The following is a 26,499-nucleotide window of genomic DNA, read 5'->3' on the forward strand; positions in this document are numbered from 1 at the left end:
TAGAGGCATAAGCAGGAATTTAGTGGAAATCATTCTTTTTTATGTACAAACTAGGGGATGCATATCTTGTGTGTTGCTACCGAAAATTTAGGTTTAAAGTTTAAAAAATGTAAAAATAAGTTGTAAAATTGTATTTTCTAAAAGAAATAAGTTTTAGAAAACATACAAAAGACATTGTTAAAAAAGTTGGAGAAAGTTTTCAAAAATAGTTTGAACCAAATTCGAAATAAATTTAAAAGTTTAGTCAAAACTGTAAAATGTAAAAGTAAGATGGTGACCAAATTCATAATAAAAATTAAAAGTTGGGTCAACGTAATAAAAAATGAAACTTTGACCAAAACTGTAAAAAAGTAAAGTAGCATGGAGAACAAGTTGGTATTGAAAAAATTAAATGTATGGGTTATTAGTAAAAAAATGATGGGAATAAAAAATTTGTAGTTATTAGTAACCAAAACATAAAGTGAAGATCATAGGAGCAAATCATCATGTCTATATCATCTTTTTGGCCACGTAGACGCCATGTTGATTGCCTAGTTGGCAGGGAATGAAGTTGGGGAAACTCGCTATAGGTCACATTGTTATAATCTAAACATTTTCTACTGGTTTAGTAATGATATGGTGCTAGTAGTTGCTAGTGGCCAATTTAATACATACAAAATAATTGCTTACCCGTTATTGATATTATTCCTTTCTTGTCCACCAACATAATTCCCCGTTTTTAATTCCTTTCAAAATCAGAACTTATCCCAAACAACAATATCAACAACTTAATCGAATTTGCCTAAAAAAAAAAGCTTTTTACCAAGAAACAACAATGTACTTTATAGCTTCAGCCAAATTTTCTCACATATGTTATAAGCATGCATTGCGTCTTCCTATATGCCATTTTATCTTCTTGTTAGTACTCATTATTATTAGAAAAAACTACACCAAGTGTCCATGTGGTTGGCAAAAGGAAACCACTACAAGTCCTTATGAAGATTTTTTAAACATGGCTGGTCCTTGATGTTTTGAAATCTTGCATCAAAGGTCGTTTTATCTAACCGTAATCTTTTTGGCCGTTAACCCCATACGCATGCCCCTCTCCTCATGTGATGGCTTTTTCGTCGTTTCCATCTTCATTACCAAAACTTTGTCGTGCGAAAAGGAACCCTGATGCAAGATTTCAAAACCTCAAAGATCAACCATGTCAAAAAATCTCCATACAAACTTGCAGTGGTATTTTTTGTCAACAAGATCATTCGTGTACATTTTGTCGTGTTACTAATATAAAAGGCTCACTAGGTTTTCAAGCTCACTTTATCTGCATGTGTGATATTCATCTTAGGTATAAAGACAAGGATACGGTGTAGTGCTAGTACGAAATACTAAAGGAGAAGAACATGTTTTGAATGCCAACATGTAGATGCCATTTCATGGTTGATAACACTTGATGTTATGTCTAGATTTGATGTGTAACTTTATTGCATTTGGGTTGTAAGTGCACGTTTTTGTGGATGATATACGAATGAATTTCCGAAACTATACAGTTGTTAAAATGACTGAACCTCTCTTTGTATGTTGTATGCACAAGTATATATAGTAGTGGAAATAAAGAGAGGGGTCAATAAAATAAGGAAGTGATAAAGTATCATTATGACGCCAATATATACCCATTTAATTATCATTCAGGTTACCCCACTAAAAACTAAGAGTAAACTACAAAAATAGTCTAGGTGGTTTGTAATTTTCTTCCCAAAAAAGTTTTATAATGTGTGGTGAATTTTTCTAACAAAATCAGACAAAGAAATATGGAAAATTTTAAGGTCCCTTAGAATGCCTAGCTTCGAAAAATGGTTGTCCTAAATATTACAAAGATGCTAATGAAATACTTAAGTGTTCTTGAGATTTCATGAGAGCTTGATGACACAAGCTGCAGCCTTCCTTTCAATTTTCTCCAATTCCTTCCTGACCTCTATTTTCTTCTTCAGATCACGTAGATAAGTCTTGGTCTTGGACCACCAAATATCCATCATCTCCAAAGCACATGCAGTCTTCAAAATACGTTTGAGAAAACATATTTCTGAATTATAACCATGAAAATTCTTCAAGGTCACTGTCTTGAGGCAGTTCGTTATGCATATAGGCATCGATGACCAAGTTGAATTGTTCTCACCAAGGTGCATGTCGCACATGAATCCCTGTACAACATTTTTAGAAAATCTTGCATTAATATCATGATCATTGGGGATGATATTTTAAAATTTTGAAAATAGAGCAATCCACCTCTGAGAAACAAATAGATTGTAGAACTGGACAAAAGGAAAGAAAATGCATCAACACTCTAAATGTATGATTCATCCCGATTTCCATAGTCAGCATTAAATGGGTCAAATTTGTGAACACCGGAAAACTGATACAAGCTGCAAATAAAAGAGTCTTCGAATGGGAAAGAAATTAAACACACAAACACAAAAGTTAGTTTGTCAAGTTTGGCATAGAGAGGCGAGTTCCGATCGATATATACATTCTATTGAATACGTTTGCGAGTTACCTCCATAGTGTGATTAGATAACGTCAAAGACACTACATATTTTAGTTGTTGAAATAGATCAATAGCTCGACATGCGACTTTGTTTACCCCCTCTCCGGGATTAGGAAACTTAATGAATGCTTTGTCCAGAGACATTGTATCATTAAAGATGATCTCGTTTAATAGGTTTCCGAAATATCCAAAATATGTAAGATTTGCTGCATCGATCTTGATCTTACAGCCACTGGTAGGATCATCAAATACCACAAAGTGTGTCAGATCACGTATGCTCAAGCTCTTTAATGTGGAACTAGAAATTGCAATGCTCTTCAAGTTAATCCACCTGCAATCTGATAAAGACAATTCTTCTAGAGCTGGGCAGCCTGAGAAAAGCTTTTCTGTAAAATCATCATGCATGAATCGAACAAAGGACATGTGCAAGGTTTTCAGGCATGGAAAAGAAACGTGAGATGGGAGTTGAATAGCACAGTTCATTCTTATTTTCAGGCTAACCAATGATGTGTTATGAAACATAGACTGAGGAATCACAGATGGATCCTTTGCAAAGAGAGACATATCAAGCTCCTGAACATTGTGAATGATTGCATCTGAAATCCATGAGCTTATTTGAAATGCATTACGATAAACACAACATGATAGACGAAACTTCTCCATATTTGATGCATCATGTAATCGTAAGACTCTTTCTACAAAGTTCACAAAGGAAGTCACATCAGGCCGAAGCCATCCATCAGCCAATTTAGCCATCAACAATTCATCATCAAAATCAATGGTGGGAACAGAAACCCAGAGGTTCTTCCATCTTGTAGATAGTATGGACGTCTTTACAGCTTCTTTTGTGGGCATAAAAGACAGAATTTGATGAAGAATATAATCTGGTAGATTGCTGATATGATCCAGATCGACTATATCACCTATATCTTCAATTTCATGTTGCTTGTGACCTCTGTATTCACTCATGTTTAGCCTCTTTGATTTCCTAAACACCGCCTACAAGCAAAATGTCAAGTTTAGCTTCTTCATAATCAACTAAACTGAAAAACATTCAAGAAAGAAACAACGTATATAACTAGATCATAAAGGCTGTATAACACAGGACCCAAGCTGAACCATAGGCCATATCCATTACCTTAAACCAGGAACATTTCATCACATAAATGGTCAGACTAGGCACTTGTATGTAAGACCCAAAATCGATAAAAATTAAGTTCAATTTAAAGGAAATGAACTAAAGAAGTGTAGTCTTTGAGTTGTGCTTTAATGACAAGCTTGTTATTTATGGATCGTGGATGAAAATTATAATTCCTAGATACAACTAAATCTTATATATAAGCCCTGGAATTGTTGATCGGTAAAATTCATTGATATGCTAAATAACCGGAGAGACTAAATCAACAGTATTCGACTGTTTATCGAAGAATGAGGAAGAGTTATGGCGTAGGTATTGGCATGGCGGTTAAAACTTGAATGTGTGAGTTTTGAGGGAGAAATCGTCCCTTAATTCCCGAAATTAATGCAAAAACACCCTTTTTCGTATATAAAGCCACAAATATTTTAGAGTTATATTTAGAATAAATCATAGAAATCGACCATGAGATTTAGTTCAATCTACATGATTCTTTACAACTCAGAAATTTTAACGTATAATCCATTACATAATATATATGTCATTTGATTTTTTTTACAGTACGTAATATGTGATAAAATGATCAACCATAAGTACAATTTCTGTAAATTACTATTTATTTTGTTCCCCATTATACGTATATTGTAAAATTTTCTCTTAATATATATACTTTTTTGTTTTTTTGTATCTAACGTTATGTCCCTAGTAGTAAAAAAAATGAAAGAAAAGGGAAACTAACAGTGTCCCTAGATTTTTTTTGGAAAGAAAAAGATGAAAATTAGTTATATAATCATCCTCCGTAAGTGTGCCTTTCTTCCCACTCCTCTCGGGTATGCGTACTACTGCTACACTGAATCCTTGTTTAAAAAATTGTGTTAAATGATATTTTAATTTCTGTTAAATTAAAGATGTGTGGTTGACTGCAAGTTAACTTAAGGTGGTGCATTTTTATTCTAACATTATAAAATAGGTTAATAAGAGTGTAACGAAGTTAAGCATAGATATTATACATTCCTTGATTCATGAACATGAACATAGCGGTTTGCCTTTTGTTATATTATCTTTAGGGTGGACGGTATGCCCAATTATCATCCATCCATCTCTAGCATCCTTTCCTTTCCACGTCAGCCATTGGTCAAACCAGGGCCGGTCCAAAAGTATATGAGGCCCGGGATGAAAAAAAAAAAAAAAAAAAAAAAAACCCTCAAAGATTAAAAAAATATCATTTATTCTTCGGTATAAACGTGTTCAATTAACAATAACAAGCAAGCCAAATTGTTTATCTTTTGAGCTAATTTGAGTTTAAACCAACCTTACGTCCTAAAAATCATTTAGGTAATAATTTTTTTTAATAATATACACTACATAGCCCATAAAATTTGGGCCCCTTGGAGACGTGGGCCCTGGGCGGTCGCCCAGGTTGCCCACCATTTGGACCGGCCATGGGTCAAACATCTGGTCAACCATCTTCCATCCTGGAAAGATATCCAAATCCTAAAGCAAAATGCCAAAGTAGTACAACCTCATATGCACAAAATCAAACAAGGTAAGGCGGTGCATTTTTCTAACAAAATCAGATATCAACAAAAAAAATATTGAAATTTTTGTGAACACAATCAGAGAGATAAAAAAGAAAATCAGACAGTGTAAGGTGCCGAGCTATTCTAACAAAATCAAACCAAAAAAGATTGTAAATTTGGCTAACAACATCGGTCATAAAAAGGTAGAAAGAGTTTTTTTTAAGCGGATAACATCTTAGAAAATAACCATCCAGTACACTCTATAGATTTTCGTAGTATGGACTTTGATTTTCGCAGTCAACTGGATATAACAATACATGTTTTTTTCCAGAAAAAATAGACAGATTTTCGCATGACTCGAATTTTTGCAATTGGTTGTTCGCTAAAACACATATTTTTGCATGTGGCAATCTGCAGAAATCTGGTTAAAAAGAAATCAAATGCCCCCTAGATTTTCACGGGTCATTTTACTAATTTGTTGTTATTTCTTGGAAAGTTGTCGAAGCTCATGAATTTTAAGCATATTAAAAAAGTTTTATCTTAATAAAAGCTAGTTGAGTAAGTATTACTAGTATATTAGTCATTAACTTATTTTGTTATGATATTAGTCATATTTATTTTCTTTGTTAATGATATTAGGCATATTTATTTATTTAAAAATTAATTGATTTACAATTTCGGATCCCCAGCTAGTCGAGCGACTTAGTATTGTCTAGCAACTTTTACCACCTTGAAAAGTAATTATTCCACACGACTTTTTATATAGAAAAACAAGAACAATTGAAAATTTTAAATCTTATAAAAACGAAACATGCTGAAAATGAAGCCATGTCATTTTACCTCGGAAAATCTTAAAAAGAAAAAAAGAAAAATCATTGCAGGTCTCAAACAAAAGAAAGGCAGATTGTTATAATCTTCCCCACTATCCATATATGATGATATGATGATTTGTTACATTACTTTGTGTATTGTACACTGAATATTTTCAAATCATTAAACACAAAAGAAATTACAAAGTTGCCCTTTTTCTTTTTTTTCTTTGAACTCTGAATAGTACAAAATCAAAGAGTCTCAGATGACACAAAGGAAGAGACAGAAGAGACACAAGGAAACCAATATCGTCTTTTGCCATCTCTATGACCATCATCAATCATCGCAAGCCCCTCCTACACATAAATTTAGTAAAACCTCACATGATGAGATAAATACATATTATTAATTATAATAATGAAAATAAAAGCACTCACATCCAATAAAGTTTCAAGGGCATCAGTGGCACGACCAGTGGACCATGATAAACGTCTCTCTACTTCTTCAACTGTCACAAAACCTTGAGCCTAAAAAAGCATCAAATCATATATTTTTATCAGAAAGAACGATTTAACACAGAAAAAAAAAGGAAATAACTTATAAGGATTTCCTCATTAAGTCCCAGCTTTTTAAAATTTGTCTTAAACATTTTCTTTTCACTTCCCAAATGTAGTCTTGTTTATATATATGTCATTTCTCAAGGGTAAAATGGTCATTTAGAAGCAATAAAGCGAACCTGGGACAACTCTAGAATTTCATTGTGATCTTTCTTTAATTCAGTTGGGACAGAACGAACAAGCTTTCTTTTTCCAACAGTAATCACTTCAAATCCACTCCCTAATACCTGAAATAATAGTATAATATTTTTAAAAGATTTATAATTAAGATAACAAAGGTTTAGGATAGCAACAACCATCAACAAGGAAAAAAAACCATCGTATATTAGCCATTACAATCAATTAAGGTAACAAGTTTAGGATAGCCACAACATTTGAAATCTTGTTTATGTTTATGCCATTTCTAAATAGAAGGGTAAAATGGTCATTTACTCCTTTTCAAACAGTTTATTAGTTAAGAAAAGAAACAGTATTTATGAATACAACACTTTATGAAAACATACATCAACATGCCCTCAATATGGGAAATCTATAGTCATAGCTCCTAATCACACAGATCATAAAAACTAACAATAAATCATTCAACTATAATCAGAACATATACCTCAAATTTCATCACCAGATCAGGTCAATGACAATTTAAGAACATTTATCAACACAATCTAATGAATTTTATAAAACAGAAAAACACCATACCTTAAGTTTACTAATAGCACGTAAGCAATCATCTTCAGACACTGCCTCACGAGCACCCTTTCGCCTCTGACTTAAAATCTTGCAGAGTTCCTCCAAGTTGATTAAACCACCATTATGGGGTCTAGTAGCCAAGCATATATCCACAATTTGTACCCCTGATAAAACCATATAAGATGTTATTTCTTATTTGCTTAATTGGGACATAACTTAATCCAATAAGCTATATATGAGAGTTTATTTTTGACTTAATGCAGAAATAAAATCTTAATAGAAAAAGTCAGGGAAATAAGGCTTTAAACATCATTTATCAAGACAACACTTAATATGGAAAAGACATAATCACATAAGTAAAGATATAAACATCAATGGTGTCATTTTAAAGCAAAACATATGAGCTAAAAGCAAACACCTACCAAGTTCATAATAGAAATCACCAATCCCTAAGAGCTCAGCCCAGAAACCTTTATTTGATGCTAATGGGTCTACTCCTACTTTTGCACACATCTCATGGAATTGTGATCTGAAAACAGGGTTCTTGCGAATGTCATTCTGCACTTAGCATAAGAGAGTATCAACTATCAGAAAAATTCACAGTATTTGGGCTTATATTATTATAAATGCTGTTCAGTTTTCTTCGCATTAGGAAGCATCTGTCACTAATATCATCCAATTAAAAACTATCCATAAAAATCAATGCTTTTAGTTGGATGAACTCAGAATAAAAAATTTCTTGAAAATGCAATCTGACCAAATATAAATAAGCGATTAGATTATTCAGAAAATGTAGGGAAAAAGTAGATAATCGATTGAGAACCTTGTGTTTGCGAGCAAAGTCTTCTAATTGAGAACGAAAAGTGGAAAGCTGCTCTTTCATAAGATCGGTTCTTAACTTGGCTACATTTTCTCCGAGTAATCGATATTGATCCTGATGCATCGTTTTAAAGAAAAAAGTATAATCAAATTATACATCAATTCGAATTTGTATGCAAGTATGAAATAAGGGAAATTGATACGAACCCTAGCAGCAGCGGCAGTCTGTAAACCACCGATTCCTGGTCTCCGTCTCATGGTTCAATAATACAATGAATCTACAATCTCCGATAAATCTTCGATTATGCTTTCACTTGCTTTTTAGAGATTCTTGTTAGTCGATGAAGACGTTGACAGATTCACCGGCTAGCATTCAGTGGACAGATGTTTCATACTTTCATTCGCTCTTTGTTTTTTGTTGAACAACGATTATTAAAATATAGTTACAACCAAACATCAACAATCAGAGTGGCGCAGCGGAAGCGTGGTGGGCCCATAACCCACAGGTCCCAGGATCGAAACCTGGCTCTGATAATCAGAGAGGCTTCCTTATTGTTATTTTTGTTTTTGCACTAAATTTATAAGGTTTACCATTTTAACGACAAAAATAATAAAATATCAACCAGGATCTTTTTTACATTTTTTTTTAATTTAAAGATGATGAAATATTACGTATCATTTTGCAGTTCAAAATTTTCAAGCATCTGCACATTTATGTACATTTTGCACTAAATTTACAAAGTTTACCATTGAACGACTAAAAATAATAAAATATTAACGAAGATGTTTTTTACATTTTTTAAAAAATTTAAAAAAATGAAATACTACGTATCATTTTTGCAGTTCAAAATTTTTGGTTGATAATAATATGGTATTAGACATTTAATTTCGTTTTATTGAACTATGTTATTCACTTTTAATCTACTAATCCGATTGAAAATTTAAGTTGCTATTCTACGTGTTGGTAAAAATTATCCATATTGCTCTAATGGCATCCAAATAGTATTATTATGCAAAAATTATAGTCGTTATTTTTATTATTTTAATTAGATAACTGATTATCTATATCTTTGGTTGTTCTTCACCTCCACCACCATCATAAAATAGGATAAAAAGTTAAAAAACTCTAAACAAAATTTGAATCCATCAAACATCCAAAACTAAAACTAAATATTCAAACCCTATTACATAAGTTTTTGCTTTCATTCAAATCAATCAAACATCCAAAACTAAACGCTAAAAATTCAAACCCTAAAACATAATTTTCTGCTTTCTCGATGGGGTAACGCTCCAAAACCGCTTGATCATTGATTGGGTGGGTTGTCGATGTTTTGCAAGTTTTTTTTTGCTTGCAAATGCTTAGTATGCTATTGTTGATGTGGATAATCATGTAGATATGTCAGTTGACTAGGTAATGCTTTGGTGTGTCAACTACTAAGTCAGCTTTTCAATCCTAGGGTTAAAGAAACACACAGACATATAAACCAAAAAGTTAAAATTAAAAGGCACAAAATAGCGATAGATTTTTCCAAATCCCAAGATCAAACAACAAAACTAGCTAATCCAATTGAATTGTGTCGCCAATATATAAAATTATCATCTTCATCCCTATACATCAACAAGTTAGTCAAAATATATGCATTAATTTTTCATATCTTGTTCTCGTTTCTTAATAGTTTTGAAGATGAAGCTGGGAAAAAGACGAGGAAATAAAAATGTTTCTTAATACATCTTCTTACTAACCACCAAAAACAAGAATAAGAACACGAAAATGCAAAAGCATTCTCAACATAATTTTTGCAACTGCATAAACTTTATTAAAGAAACTAGTTAATACGAAGAAATGGTTAAGAAAGCCAATTTCCTTAACCATATGTTAACCAAAAATTTCACCTATTACAACTATAACCATACATTTCACAATGATGTAGCCACTGCAAAATGCATTTTTGTCTATATACGATGTTGCTTTTATGTTTCGAATTTCCCACTATGAAATGAGGGTTAAAGGCCAAGAAATAAGGACTAAGTGATCGTTTTCTCATATACTATGTCCTTTTCCTAGTACTGCAAAATTTGATCCGTGTACTATGATGTTATTCTTCATACTACGAAATTGTTAACATTTTTACAAAAATCATGATTTTTTTTATCAAGAACAAACATTTTAGTGAAATTATTTGGTAGCAAATAAAAAGAGCCATAGATTGCAAAAACAGAATATTGGATTGAGAGTAGACATAGAAAACTTGTGTTATGTCAGTGTCAGGTTAAAAAAACTTAACTCTAACCTTACCCGTTTAATTTTTGTGACGTCGTGTCAACCAAGTTATTACATGTCGAATTTGCTTAGGGTTTAGGGTTTAATCTTTGTAAATTTGTTGTTTGAGGTCGGAATAAAACACTAAATGAGTTTAAAACAAAATAAAGAACTATAAGAACTGGAAGGCTGAATGACCAAAAACACATAGTTTAGAGAACAGCATATAGAAGTATGAGTTTAGTGTTCCTTGAAGCTGTGTTTCTTTTATTACTTCAATAGGGTTTTTGTTGTTAAATGCAAATAACATACAAAATCTATTTTATCATTTATTGATCTATCTTCATCTTCTATTTCTTGGTTGGAAACACGAACAAAAACCCTAAATTCTTCATCACCTTTTTTTTCTTGATTTTTGATAAAGATGATGAAAAAGAACACAAAGATGGGTTTATTTTTACTTTAATAACGAAAGAAATGGCCACTTAACCATCTACACATCGGAAATTGTCATGTCAGCATTTAGAAGCAACTGCATTCGGTAATAACAAAACATGGAGCCTATGATCATGAAAGTCGCGCTTCGTTTTTAACACATTGCAACATTTGTAGTTTCAACATTCGGTAATAGGTTTACCACTTAAACATTTGTGTATTAGTCAAAGAACGTGATAAATCAAAATGTGATATGTGTATAAATATTGACATTCACGAAATACCAGTTTACCACATCTAATTTGCAATTATCATAGAGCCATGACATAGTATGATTAATGAAAGAAATCAATCATAAAAGCAAGAAACATCTTCATGAGAAAGCATGAACATAAAGCTTTACTTACATGTATGCGTGCCATTGATGAAACTTCAAAAGTTCAAATCTTTTTCAAGCTCAAGAGCCCTTTCATATATCTAAATAGAAAATTCATATCAGAATTCCACAATTAACAGAATAGCATTTCCACCAAAGGCCTACACATGAAATTTTGAAGAAAATTTTGCTATAGTGATTAAACACTAAGTTAATTAACAACAAATTTGTAAAACGGACCACAGAGTCGATGAACAATAGCCCAAAAAACAACATCCATAAACTAAGATGATTTATTGTAAAAGAGGAACTACTGCCATTAAAACACTGTAATTTTCTTCCTTTTCGAGTTGATTGTCTCAATGGTGAATCTATCATTCGATAATTTTCGTCTGTCTATCAACGGACTACGATATGGAAGAAAAGCGATGTAACCTGCGATTGCAACCGAATAACCACCTTTAACTTTCTCCATGATAAATCCTCTGACCTTTTTATTCGATTGCCAGATCTTTTGCAGTTCCATCCAAGCCTGATTCTGCGTGAATCTTCGTGGAAGAAGAATCGCCGGTTCACCAGCTACTGCATCAGTAGAGCCAGCCATCTCATTAAACCTAGCCGTAGCTCGCTCTTTCATCACCGGTTCACCGGCGACGAGATCCATGAAGAATCTCTCCAAGATCTGTGTTTTGATTAGAGATTCGCCGGCCGTTGCCTCCATGAATCCAACCTTATTCTCGAACCTGGCTGCGGAATGACTCCCCGGAACTCCTCTAAGCTCGTCTCGCATGGTCATTTTCGGGGTTCCAATTCCTGCATCTACCAGGAACATGTCGTCCTTGAATCGTGAAACTTCAGATTTTAGGGCCTTACCACTGGATAGAAGAAAACTTGAATTCGATTTGCGAAACAATCTATTCATGTAGATCGTCATCTTGAGTAGTTGCTTCGTTTTCCTCCGATGATCGTGAAATCGATCGAAGAGATCGAATACAGGTAAAAGTCGGAGATAGGGTTTTTACTCGCCAGACGTGAACAGGGAAAGCCTGTAATCAAACATATTGGACTTGGGCCTAAACCGGAGAACTTTTTGTCCATATAATATAATCACATTTTTTTAATTTTATTATAAAATTATCATTTTGCCACTAATCGGCGAGATTATTTTTTAATAATATTTAATTGTCGGTTTGAGACTATGTTTTTGTTTAGCGTGTCACAGCCACCTGATAAGCTAGTTTATTTTTCGAACTTTTTTATATTGTCGTGTTTGGTAAGCCAAAAAGTGGCTTATAAGCTAACTTATAAACTAGTTTTTGAAAAGCTATTTAGGCTACATTTTGAAAAGCTACTTAGACTAGTTTTTTAAGAGTTTTTTTTTTTTTTTTTTTTTAATTTTCATATACACCCCTTAATTAATTATAGAAATACATACTATTACATGTCCTCTTATGTAATTTTATATATTTCAGCTAGCTTTTCAGCTAGTTTTACCAAACGTTATTTTTTTATCATCTAACTTTTCAGCTATCAGCTAACTTTTTAGCTATCAACTGGTTTTTCAACTAACAGCTAACTTTTTGGCTGATACGCCAAACATAGCCTATGATCTAGATGTTATAACACGCACCTTAGCCATTTCAACTAGATTTTGTCACTTAGAAATATTTATCTTATCAACTTTTAGATATTGAATTTTGTAAGTTAATTCATGGTTTTTCTTTACAAAGATGATTTTTTTTCTCATTATTTTATATATTCACGAATTTTACACAACACTCGGAAGTAGAGTATGTTTGCTAAGACTTTAGGGAGTGGGTTGCGGCAGTGGCCGCACCCTTGTGTCATGTAGAACGGAACACCACCCCCTGTGTGCGATAGAGGTGCGGTTGAGGCCGCATTACGGTTGTGGGAGGGAGCGCTTAACGGACGATTTTGATTGGCCACCTTTCTTACCGTTGCAAATGGTCAAAATTTTAAATTAAAAATTTTTTATATATTTTTTACTAACACTATAAATACATTAGCATATTAAACCAAAATAACTAACAAACACATCTTTTTTTACCATCTTTCTCATTCTAAAACCTACAAAAATGTCATCCTCCAAAATTCCTACCAATCAAAAAACACTCACTTGAAAAACCACAACTACAATACCTTTACTGGATCAACCGGTTTATTCACCTCCTTTCTACCACTACGACGGTATGCTTCCCAATTTTCCGCAACATATCCAACAGCTACAACGCCCTACACAACCACCGTTCGACCCAAATTTTGATCCTTTTGATTTTGATTCTTAACCGGAGTTTGTTCCGCAAACACAATCACAACCACAAACTCCCATTTCCGAATCCGAACCAAAACTTGTTCCACAAACTCAACCCTCTCAACCAGGAAATAAAAGAAAAGAGAATTTGGAATCTAAAATGTGGGGACCTCAAGAAGTGTTAGTATTAGCACAATCATGGATCGACATTTCAAAAGATGTGAAGACGGGAGGGGACCGAAAACATAATCGTTTTTGGATGCGCATTAGAGCTAGGTTTCACAAAGGAATGAACCTACGACCATATCGTTTTAAACATCAAGCCTACTCAAAATGGGGAAAGATGAACAAATACGTCATGTCCTTTAACGATTTGTATAACAACATGAAACGACAATGGAAAAACGGCGAAAGTGACAGTGTAATTATGGAGAAAGTTTTTTACATTTACCAAAAGGAGCAAAAAGAAGATTTACAAGTTTTGTTGAAGATTGGAATCTACTCAAAGGCAACAAAAGATGGCAAAATAAAAAACAATCGACAAATACATTGATAGTGGATCAAAACATCCAAGAATTTCAGAATCCGATCACACTTCATCGGATGCTCGTGTTGGTTTTGACCTCAAAGATGATGAGCCCGGTCAAGTGTCACCCCCCCCCCCCCCCCCGCGACTAATGGGGAGGGATAAAACAGAAAGCAAAAGCAAGGGCAAAGAGTCGGAATCGGATGACTTGAAAGAAATTGACGAGAATGTGCAAGGCAAAAAAGATAAAATGGATAAATTTTTGCATCTTGCTTCGGATAGAGATACTTGGAATATCATGTTATTTTTTTAAGTAATGTAATGGTTTTTGTTTTTAATAAATGAAATCTTTTGTTTTTAATTAAAACTAAAATTTTTATTTATTTAAAAATAAAAATAATTAAAGGAGTGTGACACCAGTACTTGTGTGTGGCATGAAACCACACTTTTGTGTCAAAAAATGATGTGTCATCTACGTGACAATGAAGAAAATGCATTTTTTTCTGGCACCATTCCCTCTAGTCTAATTATTAATGGCTAAATTCAGAGACATTATTATTATTATTATTATTTTGGACAAATTGCATTTTGTGTCGGTAAAAGTACCTCACAAATACACAAACCTTTTTTTTAGTGATTTACATGGTTATTTTGTGATAAAAAATAAAATATATTCATTTTAATGATTTAACACACTATAATTATAAAATAACCACATGATTACCAAAACTATAAAAAAAACACGACCAAACTTTAGGACAAGTACCAAAATGACTTATCATTTTATGATGAAATGGCATTTTGGATTTGATTAATGATATTTTTTTTCCACTTTTACTAAACACTTTTTTTTTTCTATCTTTTGTAAATCCGAAATACTTATATCAATGTAATTTCATTTCAATGACATCTTTCATCCTTCTATCTTAATACACTTCACTTTTGCTATGGTTATTTAATTTTTTGTTAGATTTTAATAAAAACAAACATATGTTTTCAAAATTTCGAAATAGTTTTTTACTGACCGCAATGTTTAGTTTGAAATCCGAAATGTGCTTTTTTATTAACAATTGTATTTTTGTTATGACATACTTTTCGTCTAAAATTGCTTCGAAATGACATGGTGGTCATTTTGGTAAATTCAAAATGTTGGCTGCTTCCACGTACCTCAATATTTCAGATGGTCACTAACATGTATCTCTAATATTTAACATATTAAATTATTGACAAAAATCAAAGGTTACTCGTTTCGACTTATAACCCGCTTTAACTTATAAACGATGGTTTATTTTATAAAATAGCACCCCAAGTTAGCTCTAATTCTAATAATTTTGGAGGTTGTGGATGTTTAGTTCTACCATGGTAAACTTTTAACCCATTTTTATCCATGTGAATTGTTAAGAACAAAATAATATATCCAAATTTGACTCGTTTTAAAATGATGTGTTGAAACTATCTCCTCTCATTCCATACTCCATCCCATTTAACAATCAAGTCATCTAAAGTAAGTAATCTATGAATTATGTTGTCATCCCAGTAGCATCCTTTGGTATCAAAAACAAGAAAACAATTGGTATATATGTGCAAATGACTTGAATCCCAATCCCAAAACTAAGATTATGAAAGGAACCCGAAGAGATGTTTAGAACCGAAGCCAAACCAGCACCAAAAAAGGAACTTATAGTGGACCCAAAATTGCTTATAGACATGAAGAGCGCAAATAGAGTCCCTTCTATTCCAGGTGGACATAGGTAGCCTGATAGAATCAGGAAAGGCATCACCCTGCAGTCAACAAAAAAGTCAACGGCTAAAGCTTGTAGTCAAATCAAATGAATTTAAACACATTACATTACATAACATACTTGAATTGATGGATTGCATCAGAGAGTGCAGATCCAAACAACACCATTGCTTTATCCGAAATGTCAAACCCAACATTTAGTCTAGAAACCAATGCTATGTCTAGAAGTGTCGTGAGAGAGAGTATAACATGAGACAACCTGCAAGTATATGTATATTCCCCAAGGGTAAAATCGTCATTTACTCCCTCGCATTCAGATGGTTAATTATACTGTTATGAAATGGAACATTTAGTCGAGAAACCAATACAATACTATAGTGACAGACAACATGTCCGAAGGGTAAAATGGTCATTCAGATGATTCGTTATACGTTATGAAATGTAACATGTAGTCGAGAAACCAATGAAGTGTCAAGAGTGACAGGCTACAACTATATGTTGGAAGGGTAAAATGGTCATTACTCACATTCAGACAGTTTATTCGGCCCAAATAAAAAAGAAGCAGACTTTGTGTACAAGGGGTGGTTTCTTTTCTTATTTTTGCCATCGAGTCACTGAAGGGGTAATGATAAAGTGTTGTATACATGAGGTCAGTTTTCCTTTTCTAGACCAAATGACTAAATGACCATTTTACCCTTACATTCCAAAAAACAAATTTCACAATATTTATTAATTTTAGCATGAGAGCAGTTCTAATGCATTAAGTTAGGTTTATTGGTTTAACCCATTAAGTCATTTTGTTAAGATTAAGTCATAAAGAAACAGGCATCTATATATATGGGTGTTTTGTTTGACTTAATCTGAACATAATAATGAGTTAAGGCAATAAACGAGGGTTAATGTATTAAGAGAGAGGAACTTACGTGAGAAGTTTTCGTAACTTGATCTTCTTTAGAAAGCGGTTGTAAATGAAAGTTCCAAACATGAGGCCCATCCAGCCAATAACACGCGAAGTGCCCAAAAAAGAAGGTTCTAGATTCAGAACTTCTGTTTGGTAATAGAACTTCACTGTTGATAGATTAGGAATCGTCACCTGTGATAGGAAAAACCAACCCATTGGTCTGGTTTTGGTTTGCCCAATTTTCTAAATCAGAACTACAAATACAATTAATTAATCACACAAATTACCATATCATTATTTAATACCACAACGATATACTATATATTTGTTCTTTTTTTATCATTCAACATTTTCATTTTTGTGGGTTCTATTTGTATGCTTTCGTAACAAATGAACATGTGCTGAAATGAGATTGGGATTGGGGTCCTCCAAAAGAGCAGTTTCAGTTTGTAATAGTTCTCAAAAACAAAGTACAAACAGCCATTCTTTTAATCAGCATCCCTTCTACACAAAAGGGTAAAGTGGTCATTAACACTTGTTCAAACGATCCATTTGGTCCAAAAAAGGAAACGGTCTACATCATTAAACAAGTTCGATTTTGAAACCGTTTTCAAACGAACGTTCATTTTTATTCTGCATCACTTCTATACAGAAGGGTGAAATGGTCATTTACTCTTGTTCAACCCAAAAAAGAAAAACAGAAAAAGAAGCAAAAGTAGATTGCTATGTATGAGAGTTTATCAAGTTGTACCTTAAAATTATTGGCTGTCGAAAAGCTTCAAACAAAGTATAACCAGCCACTTTCAAAGACCAAAACCATTTTAATGGCAGAGATCCTTCTTTTTCAGGCATCTGATCTTTAATTGACTCTAAATATTTTTTCTTGCTGATTTTATGGCTCCTCTTTCTCACCAAAGAACCAGGTTTAGGCGCCTCATTTGATGATCTTTCTTCATCTGGTCCACTCCCACTATATATTTCAGAGGCATTAAAGCTAGGAAACTCGGTAAAATTTAAACTACTGATAGGGCTTTCTGTCACATAACCACATGAAAGTAGCTGTATGGTTGGCAGAAATGAGAAAAGTAAAAATATGTTGCCCATTTGGAGATTAGTTAGTGCATATCCTCCAAACAAACTCCCACATATTCCCCCTAGAGCCATTGTCATCCATGATATTGATTGCAGGTCCCCCGCGTATTTAGCTCTGAATCAACACAAGGGCAAAATGGTCATTTAGTCAAAAGAGTAATATGGTCTTTTAAATGAACAAATACGGGAATTAGAGAGCTATAGGTGTTGTGTCTTTTTGACATGATAGGAATGGTAATATGGTCATTTACACACAATCAGAGAGCTTTTAGTGTTGTCTCTGTTTTACTTACGGGGGATGATGGGTGTTACATAAGGGCCCCTATAGTCTTATAATTTGGTTTTTGAGATCAGAACTACTACCTTTCAATTACAACTGTATATGGAATTTGTTAAATTTAAACATTTTTCTCTTTAAAATTTTCAAAATCGGTTATGAATTTTCATATCTACCATCTTCTTCTTTGAAACATGATGTTTTTATGGCAATTCTGGAGTATATTATAAGTTACTTTGACTTCTAAAAGTCAAAGTGTACCTTGAAAATGGAGTGAGTAGAAGGAACATACTTTTCACGCCTTGCTGCTTCTGCAATCATTGCATCAATGACAACATCTGCCATTGCAGAGCCCAGATTTTGTAATAACAAGAAGATCATGAGTTGATGTTGAGAATTTCTTGTTGATTCCTGTGAGCCAAGAATCGCCCATGAAAAGAGGGAGAGAAGTGTTGCAATGACTAAATAAGGAACCCTTTTCCTTCCATTTATTGGGATACAATCTGATATAATTCTGCACCCAAGATGCGCAAACCATAAATAAACAAGATTTTCAAAAAGTACACTAACCAAATGAAAGCTTAACAATTAGAATAATACCCGTATACTGGTTTTATGCTCCATGGAAAAAATGATATGGAGGTTACGAACTGAGAAGCTGAGGGTGATAGCTTTAATTTGTCTTTCAGCTGGTAGGAAACTGCTGTCCATACAAAAGATCTAAAACCCTAATCGAATAACAAATCATGGAAACCATTAGAAATAAGAAACCTAGAAATAAGAAACCAAATGGTTCATATCTTGATTCCATTCATGTGTGAAAATAACACTTTTGAGCTTCACGAAGAGAAAAAACCATGGGTGGACCTACATTGTGCATGTCCTGAGAAGAGTTCGTTGGCTATTCAAAAGGTCTATTATCTATGGTAATTTTTAAACATGAACATAATATGAAAATCGAATGAACTAAATTTCGAAGTCAAAATTGACATGTCCTTCATTTAACCTTCAGAATTGGAATTATGTTGAATCCCCAACTTTATGCATCTAACGTTTGTGATTCTGAATAACTACCCAAGATAGTGGATTAGCATGCTAAAACCCTTAATCCATGCATCATTAATCGTAATTTAAATTGGGGAAATCATAATCGACAAAGAAGCGGATGAGACTGAAATCAGACCTGGGTAAAGTAAATCAAGCAAACGAGCCAAAGAAACGAAGCCCCGAATGTGATCACCAACTGTTTTATCCATGCTATCATTTTAGTTTCGAGAAATCTGGACTTTCATCTGTATAAACGGAGATGAAAACCGGAGAAGAAAGCGTTTCCCGTTACATTTCCAACCGTTTTCTTTGGGCCCTCGGTTATCCCCCCCTTTTGCGCCAAACCTCCACCAATCACGTCTCGGTATTGACTACCTGTTACAAGTCAATTAATTTGTTTTATCAAATTTTCGACACTTTATTTACTACTGCAAAAGTAACAGTAGTTTGAAAAATATTGAAGTAAAAGGTTTGTGGGTCCCATTTTTTATTATTAAGAAATTAAGAAAAAAAAAATTTAACCATTAAAATATCTCAACTTAATTTCTAAATAAAAAATATGAAATTTTAAAATATTGCATTTTTTGTACAAAAATATATTTTTGCGAAAAAACTAACACTACTTTAGAGCGACTAACTCTCACATTTTTCCAACTACCATTTATTATGCCATATGCCCTTTGAATTTTGATACAAAATAGAAATATTTCATGTTAAATGGAACAAAATTTCACCGATCCTAAAAGTGGGTCGAAGGAATGCAATTCTATTATTCATTCAAAAGACCAAAAAAACCTTCAGTCATATATATATCAACATAACTAAAATTAAAACTGTTAATTAAAAGTGAAATTTTAATTCAACTTTAATTAGAATCTCATCCCAATTTCTTACCAACCTAATGCCTAACATACTAACATATAACAATTTTCTTCATATTCCAATTTCTTTCGTAGATTCCATTCTTCTTCCCAAAATCATTCCCATAATCCTATCTATCATTTAAACTTTACACATTAAGTACAACTACTTGTGCCATTTTATTATACTATAATCATACGCTTCATACATTCAAGCACAATACATTGGAATACTAGCGTGTCGATATACAAAAGGTCTAACAGCATGAGAGTAGCCAGATACATGATTATAACCAAACTTTACACCAGAAAATCCATCTCCAAGATGAGTGCAATGTTCATGGAAACTGCTAATAGGTCTTGCCAAACAAGCATCCCAACGTTCACTTTCTGGCATAGTTTCAGCCACTGTATATATTCCCTTTGAATTCGTGAACGCTTGGTAATTTAAAACTTCCCCTGATTTCGTTATGCAAAGAACCGCAACTTCTGCGCCTACAATCACACAATCACAACATTATTTCATTGAAAAGACTGTTAGGACTGACAGTATAAAGATAAGATTTTTGAGAAAGATTATTTCCATGTAGAAGATCTATTAGGGTTTAATTTCGATATGCTCTATCATATTTGATACATGCTCTTGAGCTATCAGAATATGGCTACAAATGACAACTCAGGTGACATTAATGGAGTCCAAATTCAGAATAATTAGGTCTCTTACATGTTATCTCTTAGCAATTGCATTACACGAATATACAGTTGTTAATGGTGGCCACAATTTGTAACATAAATCACAGAAAACAAACTTTGTGACCTCGAAAGCAGGAGGTTCAAAATCAATTGAAATTAACGGAGCAAGACAGATGTTTTAGACTTGAATAAAGTCAAGGTAAAATTGCTTGCACTATTGAAGTAACCAATGAGCGAACTACTGACACCGACTCAACTTGCAGTCTTGCACCGACAAATTAAGCAAAATTCGAACTACATGGCTACTAAATCTAACAATTTTAAAGGATTGCAAGAAAATAAATCAAACAAATTGTAACAAAGTGTATGTGAATGAAGATATGATAGAGTTGATAGGGTTTAAGAAGGGATTGATGCCGACCTTCTAAGACGTGATCTTCAGGACCAACTGAACCATCGGCACAGACATCGCAGACAACTCTGCCATGGATTTCGCCGGTCCAAGCTTTTACAGTCCACGCAGTGAAAAATGTAAAGAGAATGACGGCAATGAAGAGCTTCCCCATTGTTGATTTTGGTCTTTCATGGCTTCATTTCCTTTGTAGCAACTAGCAACACCTTCGTAGAAAGGTCGGGTTGTCGGTCGGTGTTACCCTGGGTCCGATTACAGCCCGTAAGACTACTGGCCCACTTTCATTTGTTTATGTAGCGTTCCGACTGGAGTGAAAACAACATTAGACTTGATGAATTATTAATAGGAATAAAATGATAATATATTTTTTGATTTGTATATATTTAGTTAATGACATTGTTTTCGTATATATTTATCTTTTTAACTCGTTAAACTGTATACATTCAGTCCTGACCGTTTACTTCAGGTTAGCCAAGAAAAATGACTTAATAAGTTAATACTCCCTCCGTCCCAAAATAATTGTCCACCTTACTATTTTAGTTTGTCCCAAAATTATTGTCCACTACCAAAAATAGATATACATTTTTACCATGTTGCCCTTAACATTTAATAAAGTAAACTATAATAATTACAAATACACATTTCCCATTGATTTTAAAAAAGGGCAATGGAGTCATTTTACTCAAAAAAACAAAACTAATTATTGATTTTCTTAATCTGTATGTTTTTTTGTCTGTGGACAATAATTTTGGGACGAAAGGAGTATATTTCTCATTTTTTAAACATTTAATCCTTATTATTTTTTTATACATTTGGTCCTTAAATATTTTTGGGAAATCTGCGAAAAAATCTCAGTATTTTAGGCCAGTTTACGATTTAATCCCAAATTAAATTTTGTTTATAAAAAGGACAGATTACCGGTTAAAACTTCGGATTAACCCTTCGTGGCCGGTTTCACAGATTTAGCCGGTATCTCGTCTTTTTTCGTTAATTAATCAAAATTTTGAGGCTTTTTCATTAATTAATCAAAATTTTAGGGTTTTTTCGTTATTTATTACCAATAAACAAAAATATTCTGACTTTTCTGAAGATTACCTTTAAACTAATATATATTATATGATCTAATTTAATATGTACTATTCCATGTCTTCTTTCTTATGCTCTTCTAGGCTCACGGTGTGTTTTTATCGGTGTCGTCAAACCCAACAACAAAAATCTCACTCACAAGCCTCGTTAACTCCATCGATTTTCCAAAATTATCCATTCACAACTCTATGATCATCTTTCAATCTCCAAATAAAGAATGGAGAAATCCTTGTTGATTACGTGGATGTCCCTATTACCTAACCATGACTTAAACCGTGGTTCCAACACTTGGATGTTCCTATTACCTAACCATGACTTGAATCATTTTTCGAACCCATACACTATTTGCATTGTCCATAGTGTTGTTCACAACAAAATACGAATCCTGCATGGTTTAACCACTCATACCTTGGCTCAAGTCTTACATGACCCTTGTTTCCTTACAATAGGGCTTGAAAACCATGAAGAATGAACCAATAAGCTTAAAAAACTCAACATAGGTAAAAAAATCAACTCGATATTATGTATTGAAAACCATGAAGAATGTTAACTCTAATTGTAAAAAAAATGTCAACAAGCTATCCATCATAAACTATTAAAATATTAATTTGGTATACATACGAGCTACAGTTCTAACACTCGGATGTTCCTATTACCTAACCATGACTCGAACCTTATTTCGAACCCATACACTAATGGCATTGTCCATAGTTTTGTTAACAACAAAATACGAATCCCACATGGTTTAACCACTGATACATTGGCTCAAGTCTTACTTGACCCTTGTTTCCTTACAATAGGTGTAACATCCCGACTCCCAGGTATAATATTTAATTAATTTATATTCTTGTTGTCTGATCAACTTGACGAGTTGGAGGCCCCAACTCGTCGAGTAGAGAGTGTTAATGGTCGCGTAATTTCTAGAGTCTACTCGACAAGTTGGAGGACCCCAACTTGACGAGTAGGAGTTAAGTGTGAAAACCCTAATTTTCAGGGTTTGTGTCCTTTTTAAAGGACCTTAAGCCGTCATTTCCGCCTCCCTTATTATCTTAACACTCTAAGAGAAACCCTAATTGAGCTATATGCTTGTAGGAGAGAAAGAGGGGCTAATATTGCATATTGTAGTGCATTTTCTGGAAGAAGATTGAGGAGAAAAAGGCTTGGGACGAGAAGGAGATCTTGGATCCATCAATAAGATTGTGTTCCGATCTTTATCAAAAAGTTCATCATTTATTGGTTTTTGTCTTGCCAAAAACTAATGCATTATGGAAGCCCCAAATAGACTAAAATGTAATAAGGACAATTGGTGTGATATTACAATAATGGTCATTATTACATTTTAGTCTATTTGGGGCTTCCAAAATGCTTTACTTTTTGACAAAAAAACCAATAAATGATGAACCATGTCGGATTCATCTTATGTTGGGGCTTCTATAGTGTTATAAGGAAACAAGGGTCAAGTTAGACTTGAGCCAATGTATCAGTGGTTGAACATGTGAGATTCGTCTTCTATTGTTAACAACACTATGGACAATGCCATTAGTGTATGGGTTCAAGTCATGGTTAGGTAATAGGAACATCCAAGTGTTGGAACCACGGTTTAAGTCATGGTTAGGTAATAGGGACATCCACGTAATCAACAAGGATTTCTCCGTTCTTTATTTGGAGATTGAAAGATGATCATAGAGTTGTGAATGGATAATTTTGGAAAATCGATGGAGTTAACGAGGCTTTTGAGTGAGATTTTTGTTGTTGGGTTTGACGACACCGATAAAAACACACAGTGAGCCTAGAAGAGCATAAGAAAGAAGACATGGAATAGTACATATTAAATTAGATCATATAATATATATTAGTTTAAAGGTAATCTTCAAAAAAGTCAGAATATTTTGGTTTATTGGGAATAAATAACGAAAAAACCCTAAAATTTTGATTAATTAATGAAAAAGCCCCAAAATTTGGATTAATTAACGAAAAAAGACGAGATACCGGCTAAATCTGTGAAATCGGCCACGAAGGATTAATCTGAAGCTTTAGCAGGTAATCTGTCATTTTTTGTAAACAAAATTTAATTTGGGACTAAATTGTAAACTGACCTAAAATATTGAGACTTTTTCGCAGATTTCCCAATATTTTTTTGTTTCAAAATAAGTCTTTTTTGTTTTTGTACTCATTCAGTACTTATGAATGATTTTTTTAGTTTTTTCTCACGACATCATACGTAAGACAATCATTGATAAGGTGTTTGGGGCTGTTGATGATTATATTCATCGCGATCTCGACTGCTTGGTTGCGTAGGTGTTGTGTTCTGTAACTTCTTCATACGATATAAATTTTAACGATCTGATATCTACATGTTCGTTTTTTGAGTCTACTACAACTTTTGTTAAGATTACTCTCGTTAAAATGTAATATATTTTACTTACACATCCATACAATATGACATATGTCAGCCCATAGGCCTATTTCATCCCAAGTGAATTCAATGGGCCTAATCATAGTTTTACAAACACTCCTGCAATAGCCTATTTCATCCACTGGGCTTATTTCATCCCAATTGAATGCTACAGGCAAATTCGTAGCCTTGCATCACTCCTGCAATTCCCATGGGCTCCCCATGGTCTTTTATACAAACCTATAGCAAGAGTCACAAAGACAACAAACACGAAACGACACCTAATGTCCTACATCGTATAGTGAGAAGACTCACTTGATCGAAGATCTAAAGTCCATTATTTGAAGACCTACATAATCAGTTATATGAACCTCCTAAACCAATCACAAGCTAAACCTCAAACTATAGCTCAAAACCTCTTCAAGTTTAACCAAGATGTCAAACTGGTCAAAATGCAACAGTCAACGGTCAAAGTCAACACTTGGTCAAAAAGTGTGTTGTGCACTTAATAAGCGCCCTGCGCTTTATTGGAAGACACCGGGTTTAAGGCTTAAAACAGACGCGTCCGCAAAAAGTCAGAAAGTGCCCCACGCTTAGGAAAAACGCTCCATGCTTTGGCTTAATTCAAAGGGTAAATTGACTTAATCCATTAATTCAATTCCCCAATTCCAGATCCGAACTCCCATAAGGTCTAAATGGATAAAGTTTCCAACTTTATCCAATAAGCCTATCCAAAACAAACAAGATCTACACTTTTAGTCTCATAAAGTCCAAGAATGCATCTTTCTTGTCTCAATCTAATAAGTCAAAGTTTTCCACTAGCAGATCTAAATCAACATAATGTCTAAATGGATAAAGTTTTCAACTTCACAAACTTCCAATATCTAAACTTTTTGCGCTCAAAATGGCCTAAAGCATCACCAATGCTTGCATGGTTTGAAGAGAGTGTTAAAGGTCTAAACTTTATCAAATCATAAGGTCCTAAAAGCATTATAGAGTGCATGAAAGGTGTTGGAGCCCATCCAACACCAAGATCCCACCCCCAAAGGGCAAAATATGGCATAAAAGGGCATAAGCCAAGATCTAACAAACTAAAGATCAAGATTGAAGCTTTTTACTCATAATAGTCCAAAAATAGAGTAACTTTGCTAGATCCAACCTTGAGCCCTTCACCAAATTACCTTACACAACCTTTTTCTTCAAGCGACACACCAAAGTATGAGAAATAAGCATCCAAAAGTGGTTTAAAGCCCAGAATGAGAGAAGAGAGGCTAGGGTTTCACTTGGGATCGTTCTAGAGGTGATGGAGGCTAAGAAATGGAAAACCCTATGTGTTAATGGCCTTTAAATGCCCTCAAAAACCCTAAAAACGCACAACCCATTGGGTTGGAAGCTCCCCGCGCTTTTAAAAGGTGCTCCGTGCTTTCTGATAAATTCTCGATTTTTTCGGTTTTCAGTTTCAGATTCAAATCGATCATAACTTATTCATTCTAACTCTGTTTTCAGTGATCTTTATATGTACGTGAAGGTACTGACAAGCCACACAATCCAATCTTCTTATTTTTTACTTAAACATACCAAACTAAAATCATTACTAAATGCAAAAAGTCTAGATATTACTTTTCCCATTTTACCCTTTTGCTTCAAAGCATAATACAAGGGCTTAAGTCACTTAACCGACATTATCAACATCCAATAGGGTCTAAACCTTATTCCCTTGAAGCCTAAGACCTTTATTCGGTTAAATTATAGCATGTTATCCCGAAATTAGAAACATTCTGAAACTGGGTGTTACACGAAAGCTTCCAAGGTGTGTCCTAGGACGTCGTGTATGTTGCCTAAGGTCTTTAGGGATATTCAACAATATAGACAACGTCCCAGGACGCTGCCATCATGAGTAGATCACATCATTAAGATAATAGAAAAAAATTAATATACGAACCTGATAAATAATGATGTGATCTACTAAAAAACTTGCAACAACAATAACATGTCGCAACAACATATATGTTAC

At 33.7% G+C, this 26,499-nt stretch overlaps 5 protein-coding genes and 1 non-coding gene across 6 annotated transcripts; 1 reads left to right on the forward strand and 5 right to left on the reverse strand.

Moving 5' to 3' along the window:
• Window positions 1-1,889: 1,889 nt before the first annotated feature.
• On the reverse strand, window positions 1,890-3,493 carry LOC111877270 (F-box/LRR-repeat protein At3g58900). The gene is made up of 2 exons (XM_023873793.1): window positions 2,534-3,493; window positions 1,890-2,180 (listed from the first exon to the last, which is right to left on the reverse strand). Exons 1-2 carry the CDS (start codon window positions 3,491-3,493, stop codon window positions 1,890-1,892), a joined length of 1,251 nt encoding a protein of 416 aa, XP_023729561.1.
• Window positions 3,494-6,063: 2,570 nt separating this feature from the next.
• On the reverse strand, window positions 6,064-8,504 carry LOC111877287 (vacuolar protein sorting-associated protein 22 homolog 1). The gene is made up of 7 exons (XM_023873810.3): window positions 8,320-8,504; window positions 8,117-8,227; window positions 7,716-7,851; window positions 7,303-7,457; window positions 6,726-6,833; window positions 6,427-6,516; window positions 6,064-6,345 (listed from the first exon to the last, which is right to left on the reverse strand). Exons 1-7 carry the CDS (start codon window positions 8,368-8,370, stop codon window positions 6,241-6,243), a joined length of 756 nt encoding a protein of 251 aa, XP_023729578.1. The 5' UTR covers window positions 8,371-8,504; the 3' UTR covers window positions 6,064-6,240.
• Window positions 8,505-8,574: 70 nt separating this feature from the next.
• Window positions 8,575-8,646, forward strand: TRNAM-CAU (transfer RNA methionine (anticodon CAU)). The gene has a single exon. It is a non-coding gene; the product is annotated as a tRNA-Met (tRNA).
• Window positions 8,647-11,244: 2,598 nt separating this feature from the next.
• Window positions 11,245-12,253, reverse strand: LOC111877289 (ribosomal protein S1, mitochondrial). The gene has a single exon (XM_023873811.3). It carries the CDS (start codon window positions 12,115-12,117, stop codon window positions 11,503-11,505), a length of 615 nt encoding a protein of 204 aa, XP_023729579.1. The 5' UTR covers window positions 12,118-12,253; the 3' UTR covers window positions 11,245-11,502.
• A 3,172-nt stretch (window positions 12,254-15,425) lies between these two features.
• LOC111877290 (probable folate-biopterin transporter 4) lies at window positions 15,426-19,435 on the reverse strand. Its single transcript, XM_023873812.3, has 7 exons — window positions 19,176-19,435; window positions 18,593-18,720; window positions 18,285-18,506; window positions 17,375-17,830; window positions 16,646-16,843; window positions 15,844-15,981; window positions 15,426-15,763 (listed from the first exon to the last, which is right to left on the reverse strand). The coding sequence occupies exons 1-7, from the start codon at window positions 19,254-19,256 to the stop codon at window positions 15,502-15,504; spliced, it is 1,485 nt and encodes a 494-aa protein (XP_023729580.1). The 5' UTR covers window positions 19,257-19,435; the 3' UTR covers window positions 15,426-15,501.
• Window positions 19,436-20,055: 620 nt separating this feature from the next.
• LOC111877291 (uncharacterized) lies at window positions 20,056-21,215 on the reverse strand. The gene is made up of 2 exons (XM_023873813.2): window positions 21,014-21,215; window positions 20,056-20,394 (listed from the first exon to the last, which is right to left on the reverse strand). Exons 1-2 carry the CDS (start codon window positions 21,156-21,158, stop codon window positions 20,111-20,113), a joined length of 429 nt encoding a protein of 142 aa, XP_023729581.1. The 5' UTR covers window positions 21,159-21,215; the 3' UTR covers window positions 20,056-20,110.
• Between the last annotated feature and the right edge of the window lie 5,284 nt (window positions 21,216-26,499).

The sequence above is a fragment of the Lactuca sativa genome, chromosome 7 (assembly GCF_002870075.4).
Source record: "Lactuca sativa cultivar Salinas chromosome 7, Lsat_Salinas_v11, whole genome shotgun sequence".
NCBI lineage: Eukaryota > Viridiplantae > Streptophyta > Magnoliopsida > Asterales > Asteraceae > Lactuca > Lactuca sativa.